Source organism: Cyclospora cayetanensis, unplaced genomic scaffold (assembly GCF_002999335.1).
Source record: "Cyclospora cayetanensis isolate NF1_C8 unplaced genomic scaffold, CcayRef3 CcayRef3_contig_256, whole genome shotgun sequence".
NCBI classification, from domain to species: domain Eukaryota; phylum Apicomplexa; class Conoidasida; order Eucoccidiorida; family Eimeriidae; genus Cyclospora; species Cyclospora cayetanensis.
Genome location: NW_020312210.1, coordinates 24,947 through 42,550, shown reverse-complemented (window position 1 = coordinate 42,550; position 17,604 = coordinate 24,947). Strand labels below are relative to the sequence as shown.

Below are 17,604 nucleotides of genomic sequence, written 5' to 3'. Positions count from 1 at the left end.
GACTAGGCAGGGAAGGAGGAGGGGGGAAGGAAGGGAGAGGAAGCAGAGAAGGGAAGAGCAGAGGGAGTGAGACGAGAGGGGGAGTGGGCGGGGGGGGGGGGGGGAGAGGGGGGGAGAGGGGGGGGGGGGAGAGGGGGGAGGGGGGGGGGGGGGGGGGAGAGAGAGAGAGAGAAAGGAGAGAGGGAGAGAGAGAGAGAGAGAGAGAGAGAGAGAGAGAGAGAGGTAGACAGACAGACAGACAGACAGGCAGACAGAGAGAAAGAGAAAAAAGAAAGTTTCTTATGAGACCTCTGACAGTCTAGGGTCACTAGGCGCTCGAGTGTACGGCAAATTCATTACAGAAGAGCTCATAACGTGCAATTTGTTACCTTCGATGACGGAAATTTTCCTTCCATAACTCCATTCCACTTCGGAGACAGGACGCCCATCGGCAGAGAAGTAACAGCCGATTCCATGTTGCCGGCCGTCGCACCACTCTCCATCGAACCATCGGCCATCTGGCCAAGTCACTTTCCCTGCGTAGTTTTTCAAGCAGCGCAAGAAGGCAGCAAGTGAAAACACGGTGAGCGACAAGCCGGCAGAGGGCGGCAGGAGGGGAGGAAGGCGCCGCAGCACAAGAGACGCGCAGAAAAAGCGTAGGCAGCTAAACGAAAATTCAGTTGGCCAAAGAAGCAAAAGCATGAGAAAATGGAGGGAAGGAGCAAAGGACAGGAGAGCCGGCGGCTCAAAGGAAAACTTTTTAAAAAACGACATCCTTGCGCACTTGCACTGTGCATACTAGCGGAAATCCAGGGACGTAGTACAAAAAAGTTTTGTGTGCTATTGCTGTTTCCCACCTTTCCCATGCTTCTTGTCGCACCGATAACCACCCTCATACACTCTCCCATCTGCAAGGTGCATGCGGCCCTGGCCGTCCATGCGGTTGTGGATCCACTGCCCTGCAGGCGAATGAGGCAGCGCACTTCAGGAATGGCATGGAGAAATCTGTATCTTTTTTGAAGAAAAGGTAAGAATGGGGACGAAACGGGTTGCAAACTCAGCGCATGCATAAATATACATATACATACATGCATGCATACACACATGCATACATACATATATACATGCACACATACATGCATGCATACATACATGCATATATACATGCATGCATATATATATACATGCATGCATATATATATACATGCATGCATACATACATGCATGCATACGCACAAATAGAGGTGCATACATATACATATACACATGCATACATAAACACCACACATACACACCACACATTTGCATACACATACAGGGGCACGGTGGGCAGCCTCGAAAGCTCTCTGAAATGCCGTTAAAAATCACGTTCCTGGCCGTTCGAAGCACAGCCCGCACCAGTATATTTTTTGTTGTCACTCCAAATGTATGTGCCTTCTCCGTGGATATCGTTTTCAGAGAATTGTCCTTCGTAAACGCTTCCATCAGGCCACCTAAATGTGCCCTTCCCATGCTTCATGCCGCCCTTGTATTCGCCTTCATACCCGCTGCCATCTGCCCACCGCTCTAACCCCCAGCCCTCCTGGACGTCGCATATCCAGTCACCTGAACGGACAGCAGCCTTTAGCTTGGCAGCAGCCTCAGAGGCGTAAAGCAAGCAGGCGCGTCTTTATCCGTAGCAGTTAGAGCGCAGCTAACACTCCCCACTAGCAGCCCCCCTGGCCAAAAGTCTTGAGCGATCCTAAGGGCCGAAAAACGTGTGTACCTTCATAGTACGATCCGTCTGCATGCGTGAATCGCCCTTTTCCATGGGCCTTATTCTGCTTCCATTGACCCTCATATTTGTCTCCTAGGACGAACACGCAGCAGAGGCAGCAGCAGAAGATGCACAAGAGGTGTTTATGGCACTTCGCTGGATCCCAGAAGAAGACAGGCGACTGTGAAGCCCCCAAACGGGAAATTACAGCACGCGGATGCTGCAGTATCGGCGGCGCGCAGATCGACGCCGCCATGCAAGGGGCCTTGTCAACAAACCCCATGCAGTAGGAGAAAGCCTTTTCAATTGAATACCTGAGGGATGAAAGAATTTCCCATCTCCGTCTGCCACGCCATTCTTAAAGTTCCCTTCAAATTTGGATCCACAAGGCCTCACCAAAATGCCGTATCCGTGTTTGAGACCATCCTTCAGCTCCCCAGTGTATTGGATTCCCCCAACTGCAGAGACCACACGCATGCATGCATATTACACGGCGCGCAAACTGCAAAAGCACCCATATAAATGGAGATATGCTCATCCTGCAGCAGAGGAAGAGGCATCGCTGAACAGGCTGCCCACCCAGCAAGGTCGTCTTCTGCACGCTATCCTGAGAGCAACACCACACTGCAAAACACCGAAATCCTAGACAGACGATCCAATGGAGTGTAGTGCGCTACGATCTCTCCCTTTTTAAAACCTTAAACCCCCAATAAATATGTGTTTTAGAGCGAATTGTCAGCAGCGCGCGCACACCTCTCTGGGGTCGTTCGGGATGAGCTCAAGCGTGCCGTCTTCCTTTGAGGCATCCAGACACTGACAAGAAATAAGTCCTCCCATCTTTCACAAACAGGCAAATGGCAATGTCTGAGAAGCAGCGCAAGCCTTGTAGGAGCACTTGAGGATGTGCAAACAAGTCAGAGCCTCAGATGGGCATTGTGCGGCGAGGCAACGAGGGTGCGTCTCGTGGCAAAGCCCTGCGGTTTAGGCTTCGCTGCTGGAAATAATCTCAGTTGTAGTCAGGGATAACGCACCGGCAGCCGGGATAAGGAGCATTTATGAAGGCGGACTGCCCTTGGTTCTCCTCACAATAAAGCCACAAGCCATTGGATATCCTTAAGACACTTCGCAGGGGGTGATGGCTGTCTTTGGCCTCCGCGGTGTACAGACAGATACTCACAGCAATCGACTAGTCTTTCTGTGGCCTCTCACTCTCTGGTGCCTCGTGTTTCTTCCGCGTACTGTAGTGCGATGGTCAAGGAAGTTTCCGGCACTGGGAACTCAAGAGAAACATAAAAACGGCGCAAGAGTGGCCCGAAATCCCCAGCTATATGGAGCACTCAGAATTATCGAGGGACGAAGAGCTGAAGGGCATCATAAAAAAGGTTTTTTCTCTTCCCTTGGGTGCCTGCGCTCCAAGAGATTCAAGGAACTACAGTGGTGCCCGGACAGATTCTTTTCGGGTGTCGAGGCAGCGCCCCGTTTTGAGAGAGGAAAGAAAATACAGTTGTCATCCAAATATTCCCTAAACAATTTGAGTTTTGGCAGTATTTATGAAAACTGGACGAAATAGGGAATGAAGAAGAAAACTGGTTGCGGGAGCCGCCGACACCGGCGCGCAGCGACTGAGCTTGTGGTGTTTCTGCAGCTCGCGCAACATGTCTTTCTCTGTCTGAGTCTTGATCGCTTACTTGATTTTTCTGCACGTGTAAAGGAATATGAGTCAAACGTAAGACGGCTAAAAGGCCTCGTGCAGGAGGAGAGTCAGAACGAACGACGAAGTCCGGCGTCCGCAAGAGCGGCAGCACCATCCTCCCACTTGCCACAGTTGATCTTGTCTAAAATTGTATTAATCTCATTGTTATTGTAGCTATAATAATTTTTGAGTGTGGCTTTTGAATTTGAATGGCCAAATAAGCTAAAGCAAGTTCCGCGGACCGCTCTCGCTCGCTTCAGTGTTCTTTGCACAAGTGACTCTTGTGCTGAAGTCTCTTTATGAAATAAAACTCAAGGAGGGCCCTTGGAAGCTTTACAAAGCAGTTATCAGGTACATGTGTAAACCAGACGAAACGATCCGGATGTCTTGTACCAAAATATCCCGCCATATCAGTGCATTCTTGCTGGGCCTCAAGAACTAATCTGTAAAAGGCCATGTTGAACTCAAACGCCAACTACTACACGATTTATCTCATATTTGAAATTGGGAATGGTTCAATAATGAGTCCGCCTATTCATGTTTTTACTTACTAAAGAGTACTGTTAGCTCCGTACTAGAAGACACAATGCTCTGTGTCTGCACGGCAGATGCTATCAGCAAATACCTGCGAAGTCTCGGAATTGAGGGTGCAGCTGCGCGCCTCTTAACTGTCCCTCTCTCCTCATTTCGTAAATTTTGATGTACAAGGGCAGGGAAGCGCAAAAGTATTTTTGGGAAGCGCTCGACAACCTACTAGGTTTGTGGTGAGTCGCGAAATGAGTCTCCCTAGAGAGGCCTTAGATGGAGCGTCTCATCTGTATCAGAGAGCTACCCCATATACGCAATACCGGCTTGGCGTTTCGTTACGCGTCACGTCAAACAACGCTATTTGCTATTTCAATGATTCCTCTATTGTCTCATGGTTTCGTAAATGCCCAATGCCTCCAGAATATGTTTCCCCCCCCCTTTTTGCTTTCTTACGATCTGCACCAGTGCGGCTCTCCAGAGGGCGCCATCGTTTCGTGAAAAGTATTTCTTCGTCCGCATGCGAAGAATGCGCCCCTAAGGCCATCGCTGTGCAACGGCAACGGACACGGCGTTACATGCACAAGACTAGGCAGAGACCATACACCCAGAAAGGCAGCACGCACACCAGACAGCGCGAAACACCATAGCAGCGCACTGCTGCTGCCGCTGCTGGTACTGCTACTGTTGCGATTCGTGCAGCTGTTGCTGCCGTCGTCGCCACTAGGGCTGCAGTTGCCTGCAGCTGCTGTTGGTGGGTGAATGGCGTACTTTTATACTATTGCCACACCCCGACGCTTCAAGAGCGTTACGTCCAAGATGTGCTGCTAAAAGCTGGTGCTTTGCAGTGAACAAGTTAGCAAGAACCGCAGCAGGATCTCTACTGCTGCAGAAGGGGCAGGGGACGAACATAGCCTCCTCCTCCTTCTCCACCACGCTCTACGGCTCGAAGAGGGCGAGTGCCACACTGTCATCTGTGAAGGAAGGGGCATTCAAAAAGAAACACAAAGGCTAAGTAAGACTCAAGTCACGCCACGGTGCTTGATTTTCGCGTTGTTCCTACCTAAATTCGTCATCTCAGCCATTTGTGCAGCTGTCTCAACAACACAGCGCTACACATAATAGGTACGGCAGGTCAGCCACCGGGAGTGTATCGACAGCGACAGCTCCGCAGACAGCAGCAGCAGCAGCAGCAACCCACATGCAACCAGCCTAACGCAGTCTGCCCCCTCCAGCAGCTGCTCGTACGCTCCGTGGAGTGTAGCGACAGCTTCTCGGCCGCAGAACCGGGCAGACAGCCGCAGCCACCAACAGACTGGCTGGACTGCTGACAGTAGAAATCCGAGGAGGCGACGCTGCTCCCCACCAGCAGCTCCAGAGTTCTCCCCCGAGGCAGCAGTACAACGACCCTCATCGTCCAATGCAGTGTTTCGATCTCTGAGCCGCCGAAGACGCAGCCAATCCCACTCCCCATCTGAGAAGCCGGCAGCGAAGCTCAGCGCCTCCTGCATGCTGCAAAGGCACACACGATGCAACAACAACAGCCACCCCACCATAGGAGGCCCCTTCTCCATAGTACTGCAGCAGCAGCAGTACTGGCAGCTGCACTTCTGCCTGAGTGACAAGAAACGCTTCAGCGGGATGCGCGCGTGCGACGAATGCAAGCTCACAGAGTGGAACTGGCAGGAGAGACTACTGTGCATCCCGGAACGCCTATACACAAAAACCAAGAAAACATCGTCTCATGATTTTGCACATGCATGCCACGTTATCCGTATACTATGGACTCTCTGTCCCGTTCGCTTTTGTTTGCAAGTGCCTGTGTGTGTATGTATACATAATATGTATATGTGTATGTGCCTGTTTGTGCCTGTGTATGTGTATATGTGTATGTGCCTGTTTGTGCCTGTGTATGTGTATGTGTGTATGTGCCTGTTTGTGCCTGTGTATGTGTATGTGTGTATGTGCATGTGTGTGTGTGTATGTGTATGTGTGTATGTGCGTGTAATCCGGTGCCTTTATACATCCGCCTCCCTGCGTGCCCCTCTATGTGCGCTTGTCTGCCGTCCCGCATTTTGATTTTTTCTCTGCAAAAGCCGTGCGACCCCGCTACGCCTCTTCGCAGAGCGCGAAAGTCTGAGGGTACGCTCCAAAAAGTGCTTTTAGCGAGACGTTATTAGGCTTTCAGATCTAACCGAAAATGCACTTGACGGCGCAGGAGGGGCCTTCTGGAATGGCGACAGTTCTGCTGGCCAGCAGCTCTCCCGTATCCTTCCACGCTGTCGACTGCTTCAGGAGTTGTCGACACGGAGTTCGTCGGAAGAGGTGGAACTGCAGCCTCCGCATGCGGCGAGGCAGCACTATGGGGGGCGAAACGAAGCGCGGCAACGCCTTGCTACCGCTTAGCAGCCGCAGCGTCTCTGACCTCCCAGGGCCCCTCAGAGCCTCAATCTCTACCCATAGCTGCGCACAGTTGCAGGGGTACAGAGAAGTGCCCAGGCTGCTGCTCCTGCTGCCTCCGCCGCCACTCGAGGTTGGCGTAGAAACCGCGCTGCTGCTGTAGCTGCTGCTGCAGCTGCTGCTGCAGCTGCTGCTGGAATGCCGCCTCTGCCGACGGCTGTGAGCGTCTCGCCGCAAGGCTGTAGCAGCGGAGACAGGGAGACATACAGCGCACCCGCCTGTGCCACAGTCAATCGCTTCAATCACGAGGGTGGTCCGCCAAGGAGCGCATGCAGCAGGGCCCTTGTCTTCGATGGGGCTGCTGCATGCAGTCAGCGGAGGGCAAGCCGGTTCTTGCGAGGCTTTGTGCCTTCTGCTGCTCCTGCGGCTGCTCTTGACAGCAGCCGTCGCAGTGAGGCTCCTGCCAACGGCCTCTTGACTAACACCACCCAGAGGTCCGCTTGAAGCCTCACTAAACAGACTCTCGTGGGGGCTCTCCTTTGTTGAACGTGTCGAGGGATTGTCTGAGTGCGTCAAATTCCGCTTGCCAGTCTTCTTGGGAGACTGCAGAGTCCGCCGCCTCACGTAGTGCTGCAATCGACCCTCTGTGAGAGACACCAGCGTCTGTCCCTTCTGATCCTCCCGTTGAGAGGCTTCTTGCGCCTCCTTACGATGCACTGGAGACATAGCGCTGCTAATGCGTGATGGCTGCCTATAGTCGAAGCTGTGTGGCTGCTTGGACTTTGGGGTGCAAGTGCCGTCTTGGAGCGGCTGCTGCTGTGGAGGCAGCTCCTCTTGATTCTGTTGGGCATCTTGCTGCTGCTGTGGAGGCAGCTCCTCTTGATTCTGTTGGGCATCTTGCTGCTGTGGAGGCAGCTCCTCTTGATTCTGTTGGGCATCTTCCTGCTGTAGAGGCAGCTCCTCTTGATTCTGTTGGGCATCTTCCTGCTGTAGAGGCAGCTCCTCTTGATTCTGTTGGGCATCTTCCTGCTGTAGAGGCAGCTCCTGAGCACCCTCAAGTTTGTGGGAGCCCTGCAGCTGCCCTCCGAGTGGGCAGGCCATATCTGCTGCAGCGCATTAGGGAGGGGTTCAGGGAAAGAAACCTTCCAGCGAAAGCCGCAGGCTAGAGCTGCTGCAGTTGCTGCTGCAGACGCCAGGCAGACATGCGGTTGTTGCGGCAGAAGCTCCTGGACGAGGCAGTAGCAGATACAGCTGGCGGCTAGAGGCAAGAAAATGGGCTACGGATGGTGTGTGTAGACTGCGGTGTAAATTACCCCGTACAACTCGCGATGCAGGGCCGCCGCCGCTGCCGTTTGAGCAGCCACAGGACTTCCTCCCCAAAAGACAGCTCCTTGACCATAAGTGTCTATGGTGTGCGGTGTAGATTGCAGAGATTGCACGTCGGAGTCGCAGTACATTGCATGATGCCGCCTAGGAAGTACAAGGGGCGCATGCATTCTGCAGTGGAGGAGCGGCAGCAGCCGCTGCCATGAGGTTCGATGAGTCTGTGCGTAGTTGGTAATGCGCTGTACTCTGGCATGTGTAAGGTGTTTTCCATTAGATACGAAGGGATTTCAGTGGCTATCGTCCCTCAAGAAGGCTGGGAGCTCCTCTTTGGTACTCCTTCATCGACAGCAGCAGCAACCGCCGAGCGACTCGACAAGGATTTCCCGGAAAGCCGCTTTTTTCGTCAGCAGCGTTCGTATTTCTGCTGAGATTGGTTGCGTGGCGGAAGAAAGTATCAGCTGTGGTGCTGGTTTCTTCATGGATCCGGGGGGGTTAGCCATATGTGCGCGTTTGTGTGTCTCGACACCTCCGGGTGCTGGCCGGCTTGGCGGCCAGGCGTGTCTGCATGGATGTACTAAGCTGCTGCCCCGCAAAAGAGTTTTTTTAAAAGCTGCATTGCGCACCGATAGGGGCTGCGGTTGGCTTTCTCAAGCCGTACTGAGCGCTTTTTGCATAGGCAGAGGTCAACGACACAGAAACGAAACGCAAGCCGCATTTCACCATGGAGAAAGCGAGTTTTGACGCGGTGGAGGATTTGTTGAGTCCTTCATACTGCCGTGTGGCCAGAGAGGTGAGAAGGTCGTGGGAAACACAAAAAGAGAAGAAGTTCCTCTGTGTGTGTCGCTTGCCGCCTAGCCCCTCTGGCTTTCCGGGCAGGCCTCTCCCTCGCGTTTGCGCGCGTTGCGGTGCTGCCGCATACACCGCACCTGCTTCTCCGCCGCACATGTTTTCCTGCGGTGTGAGCGTCTACGCGCGCAGGCGAGGGACTCCTTGAGCCGTCGTTTCAACAGGTAGTGCAACTGTACTGCCCTAAGAAGCGGCGCGTTCCACCTCAGGCCGCAGGTTGCCTGCAGATGCCACTCTCCTGCCGCAGGGAAGACGCACGGCGTCGCGTATGCCTCTGCAGCTTCTCAGGACCTCCCTGCCTCTTTGTGGTGTGGCTGCTGCGCCCTGGGCATGCAGCCTCCTTTCTCAGCGCCAACTGCCGGAGGCAGGCTGGACGTCGCTGCAGATTGAGCACCTGCTGCTGGAGCTTGCGGCAACCGACGCCAACAATCAGCCGGATCAGGCCTCCGTGGGGGAGAGGGAAGGCCGCATTTTCAGCTCGCTTGTTAGGCAAAGGCATTACCACTTCGCGCACGGCATTGGCAGGCAAGCACCCGCACACAAAGGGAGCGAGAGGGACAGCGCGTGAGATTCCTGGGTTTTCTGAAAGCTTGCAAGATGCTCTTCGCGCATGCATGCACGGGTCTGAATTCTTGCTGCACGTAGGTCGGGAGACATCTTCGCGTTGCAGCCTAAGGCTGTGGGCTCCTCGCTGCTGTATCAACTGACGAGCTACCTCGCGCTGCATGCAGTCCGCCTATGTGGCGTACAGGTGAGGAGGAAGCTCAGGAGACACGGCTTGGCACCTCTTCCCTAGGTAGCGACCACAGGACGGCAGGCCGTTGCGGGCTTCCGCCTTCTCCTTTTAGTTCTTCCATCTCTGCGCGGCTGCTGCTGCATGCGAATGGCCCTCCATGGGGCTGGCCGCTACTTTCTTGTGTCGTGCGCGACAGTCCGCAGCGCGGTGTCTGCCAGTCCCCATAGCTACGGGTATGTCTATGAGTCTTTGCCTCGGTGCTCTTAAGAGCCTATGCCCAGAGGCGGAAGTGGTCATCCTCTCGCGGATAGACCAGAAGGCATGCATAAAGGCTGTCACGCATGCTGGTAGGTCTGCTGCTGCATGCGGTCTCTTGAAAAATTTGTGTGGAACTCGGCGTCTGCCGGCGACGCGCTCTCCTGCTGCCGCTGTCTCCCCTCTCGCACACATTGATACTGCTCAGAGCAGTATCAAGTAGGGCGCGTGTGCAGAAGAGAAGCATGCACAAGGCATGCAGCGAGCACCTGAGGACGTCTGAGCAAACGCTTACTTATAGGGGCCTAGGAAGGCAGACACACGGAGCAGTTAATCGCTCCAGAGACGAACGACCACGACGCCTACCTCCTGGAGAGCAACATCCTTCCCAGTCTTTCTGCGGCCTCTGAACTGTTACGCTGTCTGTGTGGTCTAGTGTGTAGCTGTGTGTCTGTCAGTGTGTATTTAGCTGTGTGTCTGTCAGTGTGTGTGTGTATGTATGGATGGACGTGCCAAGGCCTGAAGCTGCGAGTGGTAGATCAGCGCCTCGAGCCAGACGGAACTCTTACAACGGACCTCGCCGGCATCGAGAGTGCGTCTGGAGCTCGAAGCTCTGTGACAATTTGATAGACACTAGACTTCTGACATGTAATTCGCTGAAAAGAGGGGGGCTTTTGGCCGCATGTATGTGTGTATGTGTGTGTACTATCTCGCGATCCACGGAAGATGCCGTAGAGTGGCAGGAAAAGGGCCTTACCCTCCCCCCTCTCTCTCTTTTTCTCTCCCTTTCTCTATTTCTCTTTGTGTCTCTTTGTCTCTGTCTCTCTCTCTTTCTGTCTCTCTCTGTCTCTCTCTCTGTCTCTCTCTCAACAAAAATCGTCTCATGGGCTCTGCCTCGTTTTGTGTTGGTGGCCGCCGTTTTTCCGCGCGCGCCGCTTCGTGGAGAAGGCTCCTGTTGGCTAGCTAGCTAGCTGCGTCTGCTCAGTTTGTATTGCTGGACAGAGGAGAGGAGCTTTCGGTGCAGTGTCTGCTGTCCGTGAGCACCTTCCGTATGCGGACTCTTCTTTGTATTCCGTTGTCTTCTCCCGCATCACCTGCCTTCCGCATGCACGCGCATGCAACGCGAGGAGCGGGGGCCCCATCAATGTGTATATGTAGTAGCTCTGAAACCAACGGTCCATGAAGGCATTGTAGTTTTCTCCACGATGCTGTCCCTGGTGGTCTTTTGTGCCAACCGTCAAGTTTTCGCGGTTAGCCACACCGCCCTTCTATGTATACATATATATATGCATACATACGTATATCTACTCGCCTCTCTTTCCTAGCAACCTGTTGACCTCGCTTCTTTGTGTCTTTTGACGGGCCGCCCCTCCTTCAGGCGCAATGACTGCGGAAGCACACCGTCTCCTGTGCGTCATTTCCACAACTTCGGCGTTCGCTCCCCGACAGCCTGACATGATTCTGCAGATTGCGCAGGTGCGTTCAACAAGGCGCTCACATCCTTCTGCTGCTACACAGAAGCAGAGAGCAAAATGCTTTCTCGCTTCTTCTGCTGTGTTGCTTGGCATGTGTCGTTGCCTCGGTGCGCGAATAGAGAGTATCCCTGCCTCGGATGCTGCTACAGCCATGGCTCGCTGAAAGGGCCGCTAAGGGGAGGAGGGGAAGGGGGGAGGGCTGTACGTGTATATATATATATGGCTGGCGTTGTTGAAAAGACGCAGTGCCTCTTCCTTGTGCTCTGAGTGCCGCGCGACTGCAGCTGTGTAAGAAGATGGGAGTCTTCCACCTGGTCAATAACGCGTATGGCCTCCAGTGCAGCAAATGCTGCGCCCTTGTCGAGCAGGTGCGGCTACAACTGCAACAGCACCAACAGTTGCAACAACACCAACCGTTGCAGCAACACCCTTGTGGGCCGAGGCTGGCTCGATCAATAGGCTGTGATCTTGGGGCCGCATGTTTGAGCTGCATTTGCAATCTTTGCCAGGGCTGTTGTGGCGGGAGATTTAGCCTCTGCGTTGTTGCATCGCTTTTTGTCCTCTGGCGTCTGCCTCTCTAATCCCCTCCCTCCCTGCTTTTGATGCACGGGCGGGGTCGTGTGCATGTATCGTATCCGCATCTGTGTGAAGTGCAAACTGCGAGAGCAGAAGCTCTTCGATGTCAAGCCAGGCGGCCCCTCCCACCGTCAGTTGTGTTTTGCAGGCAAGGCCCTTTTGGATGTAGCTGTGCGTCTACGGATACGCCATGCAGCATGACGCGGTTGCCTCTGTGTTGGTTGTGTGTTGACGCCCCAGGGATGCAGTGCTGGACGCGTGGACTTGGTCGTGTCTAGTTGCGACAAGAACTTCCTGACTCCCGTAGGCGGTGCACTTATATACGGCCCTGCTCCCGAGTGAGTGAGACACCACAGACAAGTAATACCAAGGGTCTAAGCGCTCTTCGAATATATACCTTGCGTTTCTTCCCACTCTCGTTCTTTCTTTCGCGGCTGGGGCCTTCCCTTGGACTTGCATTTTTCCTCTTTGAATATTTTCGATGCCTTCCGCATTGAGCGTCTTCCCATGGTGAACGTCCCATACTGGCCCCCTTCTAGGGGGCACCCAACCACCGAAACGACCACCTTTTTTCCCTGCTGCTGTTAGGGCCTCATGGTAAGTTGTGTCGCCCTCTTGAGGAAGTTGGCCTCGAGCATGCATGGGCATTTGTGCAGGTTAGTGTCGCGCGTTTCGGCCTGCTACCCGGGGCGAGCGAGCATCAGTCCGATCCTTGATTTGTTGATCACGCTGCTAGAGATGGGTAAGGCCTTTTTAGCGACAGTCCTTGCCTGCTACGGCTGCTCGTGTGTTGCATGCCCTATCTTGGGCTGCCCTCTCAAGGGTGGGTGCTCTCAAGGTTCTTGAGGAGCCGCTCGCTCGACAGCTGCCTCCGCCTGCGGCAAGCAAGTCTCCGGGGCAGGAGACTGGCGGCCTTTTCTTGGAGAGCCTCGGCGGACTGGGTGTGCAGGAGACGACGAGGCTTTCATGAAGGGCATGTGCGGAGGGGGAAGGTTGCACTTCCTTTAGGCACACATCTCCTGCCCTCGCTAGGCGGATGCAACAGAGAGTGTGTCGTCTGCATGAGCGAAGGGTGCACCTGCGTAACAGGGGTTACTCCTCAATGCAGCCGAACAGCCGGAGGCCTCTTCCAGAGGGGCCTTGGTGAAGCCAACAGGAAGACAGCGAACCGCGTGCCGAAAAGAAGCCGGGGTGTATGGCTTGAGGCCAGCGGATGCAGCCGTTCATCAGTCTGTCCCTGTGTGGCATGCGTCTGCAGGCAAAGTCGGTCTTAAGCAGCTCCTGAGGGACCGCAAGGAGCTCTTTGCGTGGTTCAAAGAGGAGCTAACCACTCTGTGCGCTTCTTTAGGTCTGTCTGCAAGAAGGGGAGGCGAAGTCGAGGGGAGGGGGAAGGGGGGCCTCTTGGCGCTTCGCTGTGGGGGGTCGATGGGGCAGGCCTCGTGAAGGGCCTTAAAAGGGGGGTGGCCTTTCTATGGGCATACGTTTCGTGGATTCGCTAAGCGGCTGCTTCGGCGGCACCAGCAGAGTTGTTGCATGTGTGCTCGTGGAGGGCTCTCACACACTGCTGCAAGAAGTGTTGTCTAAGAGGCTGCTGCTGTGGCAGAGGCGTTTGGCTTTGCGGACGTGCAGGCCTGCGTGTGCTACCGTCTCCCCGCAATAAGATCTCCATCGCAGTCGATCTGTCTACACTCAAGAGTGAAGCCTACGAGGATAGAGGCCGTAAGCACAGACAGACGACCCCGAAGCAGGCACTGGGCGAGGCCAGATGCGGATGGGGGACAGGGGTCTGCAGCTCGAAAAAATGAGGGAGTAGCATGCATTTCAGGCACAACAGCGAGGAGGAGGAGCAGAAGGCGAGGGCTTCAGAAGGATGAGTCCTAATCGACGCTTCGGGATATCAGCTCTGTGTCTTCGGATGCTTGCCAGCCATGCTTTAGGCCCTGTGTGCTTGTTCAGCATCCTTCCTGGGGTCTCAGTTATTCTTCCGAAGATGTTCAGGCTTGCGTGTAGTGACCCCGAGTGCAGCTGGTGAGCAACTGTGTTCACGTTTCCTTCTCATGCCCTGTGTCTGTTACCGCATCCGCCTGCGACTGCGTGGACCCTGCTATGCCTTTGCCTGTGTCATGCGGCATGCGCTTTATTCTTCGTGCCCTTTGAAACAAAGCACATTCTTTCGTCGATCTGTTGGTGCAAATCAACAAGTTGGCATTGGCAGCCCTCCTACAGATGGAGGCTCTCTCTGTTTCCCCCTATCCTCGGGAAGGCCATATGGCGTGTGTTGTGTCGTTACCTTCCCCGTAGTTGATTACCTTGGCACTCCAATTTGGGTGTGCTCTGTCGCTCTCACCAGCAAAGCCCCCTGTTGAAGTGCCCTGGTATTGACAGCGGCGTTTGCTGCTGCTGGGAATATGGCCACCCTGTGTTTTCTTTTCATGCGTCTTAGCTGTGTGCTGCTTGTGCCTCAGCCACGCAGCTGGCAGGGATTTCCTTGCAGAGCTTTGGCAGCCACTGCCGCTTCCCAGTACCTTACTGTGCCATGGCTTGCGCCATCGGTCCGCCACTGGATAACACCAAGCACAAGCCGTTTTCTCCCTTTCCATATTCCCCGCAACTCAAACACACTACGAAAGCAAGCCTCCCCTCTCGTTCGTATAAAAGCGGGCGAGCTCGGTACACTCGATGCCGGCAGGGCCTCATAAGACACCTGACTGTTTTTTTCTCTCGCCTCTGTTTTGCTGCGATTCAGGAGCCAAAAAAGAAGAGCTACAACTCTTTCTTCAGCGGTTTGGTCGCCTCATTGGGCAAGCGAGGAACACGTCTCTGCCAGTTGCCCCTCCGCATCAAGCGGAGACTGAAGAACCCCGGAGCGGCGATCGACACCCAAGTGCAAAGGAGGAAGAGAGACAGTACAGCGAAGGTGAGACCTCCTGACGTCGCTGAGCAAGGCCCAAAGCCAAGCACAGCACTTTGGCAAGGGGGTAGTTCTCACGCTGCTGACTGAAACAAGCGTGGATTGGCAGGGCACTAGGCAGATGTGCGACAGCAGTTAAAATAGAGTCGAGGTGCCAGGGACCCCCCTTCCACGCTCAGCATGCGCCGCGCAAACCTTCTTATCCAATTATGACTAAAGGCCATAGTAAGCCCCATGATTTCCCTTTCCAGCAGTAAAGCGCTCCCTTGAGGGGATATTAGGAGGCCTTGCCCACCTGCGGAAAAGGTGACTTCGATGAGAGTATCTGCCTAGCCATCCTATTCGGCTTTTTCTCTCGGTGCCGGTGGACGCAGCCCTTATTGGCCTGCGATAGACATTTTCGCGGGCTACGAACGTTTCGAAAAAAGCACGGCATTCTGCCACCAGACACGCAGACATAGAGAGACACGCATGTCGATGCCACGCGCGCTGTATGGAAGATGCACTATATTTGGTACGCATACACACCTATACTGTAAAGACCTATGATAAACCTATGTTGTTCGCAACAAATACTCGGAGCGCTGCATGGCAGCTAGAGGGTTGCACATGATCATTACAACCTGAAGTGACCAACGCGGCGGCATCGCCGCGGTGGGGGCGTATTGCAACACGTGCTATGCTGTATGCGGATGGGGTGTGCTGTGTCGCCAACAGACTGGCGAACTAAACTCTCTATCGGTGTGCTAAGCAGGGGGGGCTGTGCTGTACATACAGTTCGCGCGGTGTAGGAATAGAGTGATGGTTTTAACGGCTATTCCTTGTTCCCGCGGCCGCGCCAAAACTACGCGGAAAGCATACGAGAAGAATTCTCGGAACATGCTGTCGGATATATCAAAATTTCAATACATTTGGGGCACTCTGTCATCAGCCGCCATGAACTGCAGCGGCTTTTTGATCAAAGGAAACGCTGGGGATGGGCGCGAACTGGGGAGGAGGTGCTTCGATGACAGAAGTTGGTAGTTGAATGCATCAGAGGAACATGAGAGAGAAGCTGCCAAAGCGGACTGCCGCTCAGTAACAGCAACAAAGATGGATACGCAGCACGCTAGTTTTCCAAAAGAAAGCGGAGGGAGACGCCAGAAGAAATGAGAGCCCATCCCGCACCAACCCCGATAAATTTCGGTTCGATAAAGAAGTATCAAATAATATATACGTATATATGATGAACAGCCGGCAAAGGCAACTGCATGAAAAACGCTGGGGGGCCTGATTGAATTCAGGTAGTTACACGGGGGGACGAAAAGGGGCAAGCAGGTGTGCACGGGTATAATATATATATATATGTAGGAACATTACATGGAATCATGAAAGTGGGGATGTACAAAGCGGCCCTGAAGTGACAACGCGCATTGATATGTATTCAATGATTTAGCTATGTTGGCCGCTTTCCCGCTGCGATGCGTGTGTGTGAATTTCCCGTGTATCCATGCCATCGGGGTGGCTCGAAGCCATGGCAGATGCAGGAGGAACCCCTTCAAGCGAAGATGACCTCCTTGGCGAGACAATGTGCTGCTGCTGCTGCTGCTGCAAATGAATTTGCTGCTGCATCTGATGCTGTGGAATCAACCCGCAATGCGCCATAGAAACACTGCCTCTGTCCCCCCGTGCAGCTGCAACCGCCGCTGCCGCGGCAGCCACACTGCCCGGTTGGTGCTGCTGCAGCTGCAAATGATGATGCGAGGCATCCACACTTCTGGAGAAACGCGTGGCCATTGAAACAGAATAACCACCAACTGTTCTGCCTGAAGGGCCTGTGACTAGCCTCGCAGCCATCTGCTGCTCCTCCAAAAGACGCACCTCTAGAGGTGTCAATCCATTAACTTGGGTTGAAATGTTGATTACAGCGACGTATTGGCCTCGGCCTGAATACAGACACGCAGCAGAGGCCAAGAAGTCACCAGGCCCTTTCGAAGGATCACGCAAGCGAGAAAGAGTAGGGGGACGTTTCCAGAGACTGCTACAGCAGTATCTCTGAGCGCTGCTAATTTGCCAGACTCTGCCTGCCTGCCTGCCTGCCTGGAAGCGCATTGCGTCCAAGCGACAAAACTTTTCCCGCAGGAGGCATCTGAAAGTGGCTAATATCGTATCTTGCAAAACACGTTCAAAGGACCCCACCCAGTATCGACGTGCTCTTGCTTCGAAGCCCTATCCACGTGTGCTTCTCGTTGAAAACAAAGATGAAGTGCCTCGTGAGGGGAGAGGAGGCAAGCTGGCTGCGAAGATAGTCTCTCAGATTGCTGGCTATGCGCTGATGCTCTACTAGAGAGGGGCACTGCGAGACAGGTGGCCGCACTGCTAGGACTCTTATGGGAGCATTTCGTGGCACCTGGCCTTCTAGACCGACATCCGTGACATCCACAGCGTAGAGGAAGACAAAAGAGGTGCTCGCCGCTTCCTCCGCAGAAGTTGCCCAGTCATCATCCTCGACCAAACCGAGCAGCTGCCATACACTGGAGAAATCCTGCTGCGACACCTTCTTCCTCCGCAGCAAAATGCGACCCATGCGCAGCCTCAGAGGAGGCTGCACCTGCCCACGGAAGCCGCCACCACGGGGACGGCCTGCCATGGGATCCATCATGAGGATCCCCCGAGAAAGCGACAGTAACGCAAGGCGCAGGATGGAGCGCTGCTGCCGGCAGGAGGCGGCAGGGGGCTGTGAGAAAGGATAGAGGCGGGAAAGCGGGAAGGAACAACCGGGATGAACATTTGCTTTAGTACATTTAGAAGAAAGAGAGCGTTAAGGGGGAGAAGAAGCTGTTATTTTATCACACAACAAGCAGCACGACCGCGCGGAGTTATGCACCACCCAGGGAGGGGAGGTGATGGTAAAGAAAAAAGGGCATATACGCCAATATGCCTACATTATACGATCCCTAACCGCCAAACAACGCAGAGAGAGAGGCAAGCCTTCATGCACATGAACTAGAACCCTGGCCTGGCCTTCAGCCAACACGTGCAGAATATGCAGAAAGTCTCTCTAGCTCTTCCCTCAAGCCGCCGCGGAGTGCAGCATCCAACGAAACAGTGAAGACAAGGCTTCTTGAAAACAGTTAGCAGAAAAAC

At 54.1% G+C, this 17,604-nt stretch overlaps 4 protein-coding genes across 4 annotated transcripts; 1 reads left to right on the top strand and 3 right to left on the bottom strand.

The window, feature by feature from the left end:
- Positions 1-279: 279 nt before the first annotated feature.
- On the bottom strand, positions 280-2,572 carry LOC34619812 (radial spoke head 10 homolog B). Its single transcript, XM_026338388.1, has 7 exons — positions 2,489-2,572; positions 2,226-2,337; positions 2,050-2,193; positions 1,745-1,828; positions 1,378-1,584; positions 837-938; positions 280-515 (listed from the first exon to the last, which is right to left on the bottom strand). The coding sequence occupies exons 1-7, from the start codon at positions 2,570-2,572 to the stop codon at positions 280-282; spliced, it is 969 nt and encodes a 322-aa protein (XP_026194173.1).
- Positions 2,573-6,143: 3,571 nt separating this feature from the next.
- LOC34619813 lies at positions 6,144-7,810 on the bottom strand. Its single transcript, XM_026338387.1, has 5 exons — positions 7,681-7,810; positions 7,151-7,397; positions 6,866-7,045; positions 6,569-6,711; positions 6,144-6,373 (listed from the first exon to the last, which is right to left on the bottom strand). Exons 1-5 carry the CDS (start codon positions 7,808-7,810, stop codon positions 6,144-6,146), a joined length of 930 nt encoding a protein of 309 aa, XP_026194172.1.
- Positions 7,811-8,400: 590 nt separating this feature from the next.
- On the top strand, positions 8,401-14,498 carry LOC34619814 (O-phosphoseryl-tRNA(Sec) selenium transferase). Its single transcript, XM_026338386.1, has 13 exons — positions 8,401-8,624; positions 8,862-8,992; positions 9,179-9,218; positions 9,457-9,506; positions 10,895-10,992; positions 11,276-11,359; positions 11,808-11,905; positions 12,224-12,309; positions 12,826-12,915; positions 13,197-13,286; positions 13,524-13,595; positions 14,033-14,119; positions 14,314-14,498. The coding sequence occupies exons 1-13, from the start codon at positions 8,401-8,403 to the stop codon at positions 14,496-14,498; spliced, it is 1,335 nt and encodes a 444-aa protein (XP_026194171.1).
- Positions 14,499-15,322: 824 nt separating this feature from the next.
- LOC34619815 lies at positions 15,323-17,116 on the bottom strand. The gene is made up of 3 exons (XM_022733091.2): positions 16,657-17,116; positions 16,220-16,403; positions 15,323-15,419 (listed from the first exon to the last, which is right to left on the bottom strand). Exons 1-3 carry the CDS (start codon positions 17,114-17,116, stop codon positions 15,323-15,325), a joined length of 741 nt encoding a protein of 246 aa, XP_022588470.2.
- Positions 17,117-17,604: the final 488 nt, after the last annotated feature.

Coding starts and splice junctions, on each gene's coding strand:
- LOC34619813 (XM_026338387.1), bottom strand. CDS start 7,810: ATGTACTGCGACTCCGACGTGCAATCTCTGCAATCTACACCGCACACC. Junction 6,712..6,865: donor CCCCCACGAGAGTCTGTTTA/GTGAGGCTTCAA, acceptor TGCATGCAGCAG/CCCCATCGAAGACAAGGGCC. Junction 6,374..6,568: donor GCGGCGAGACGCTCACAGCC/GTCGGCAGAGGC, acceptor CTGGGAGGTCAG/AGACGCTGCGGCTGCTAAGC.
- LOC34619812 (XM_026338388.1), bottom strand. CDS start 2,572: ATGGGAGGACTTATTTCTTGTCAGTGTCTGGATGCCTCAAAGGAAGAC. Junction 939..1,377: donor TGACAACAAAAAATATACTG/GTGCGGGCTGTG, acceptor ATTCGCCTGCAG/GGCAGTGGATCCACAACCGC. Junction 516..836: donor CGACAAGAAGCATGGGAAAG/GTGGGAAACAGC, acceptor AAAACTACGCAG/GGAAAGTGACTTGGCCAGAT.
- LOC34619814 (XM_026338386.1), top strand. CDS start 8,401: ATGGAGAAAGCGAGTTTTGACGCGGTGGAGGATTTGTTGAGTCCTTCA. Junction 8,993..9,178: donor CGTGGGGGAGAGGGAAGGCC/GCATTTTCAGCT, acceptor GTAGGTCGGGAG/ACATCTTCGCGTTGCAGCCT. Junction 12,310..12,825: donor GATCACGCTGCTAGAGATGG/GTAAGGCCTTTT, acceptor ATGCGTCTGCAG/GCAAAGTCGGTCTTAAGCAG.
- LOC34619815 (XM_022733091.2), bottom strand. CDS start 17,116: ATGGATCCCATGGCAGGCCGTCCCCGTGGTGGCGGCTTCCGTGGGCAG. Junction 16,404..16,656: donor CAAGAGCACGTCGATACTGG/GTGGGGTCCTTT, acceptor GTCTGTATTCAG/GCCGAGGCCAATACGTCGCT. Junction 15,420..16,219: donor TCCAGAAGTGTGGATGCCTC/GCATCATCATTT, acceptor AAGCCGCTGCAG/TTCATGGCGGCTGATGACAG.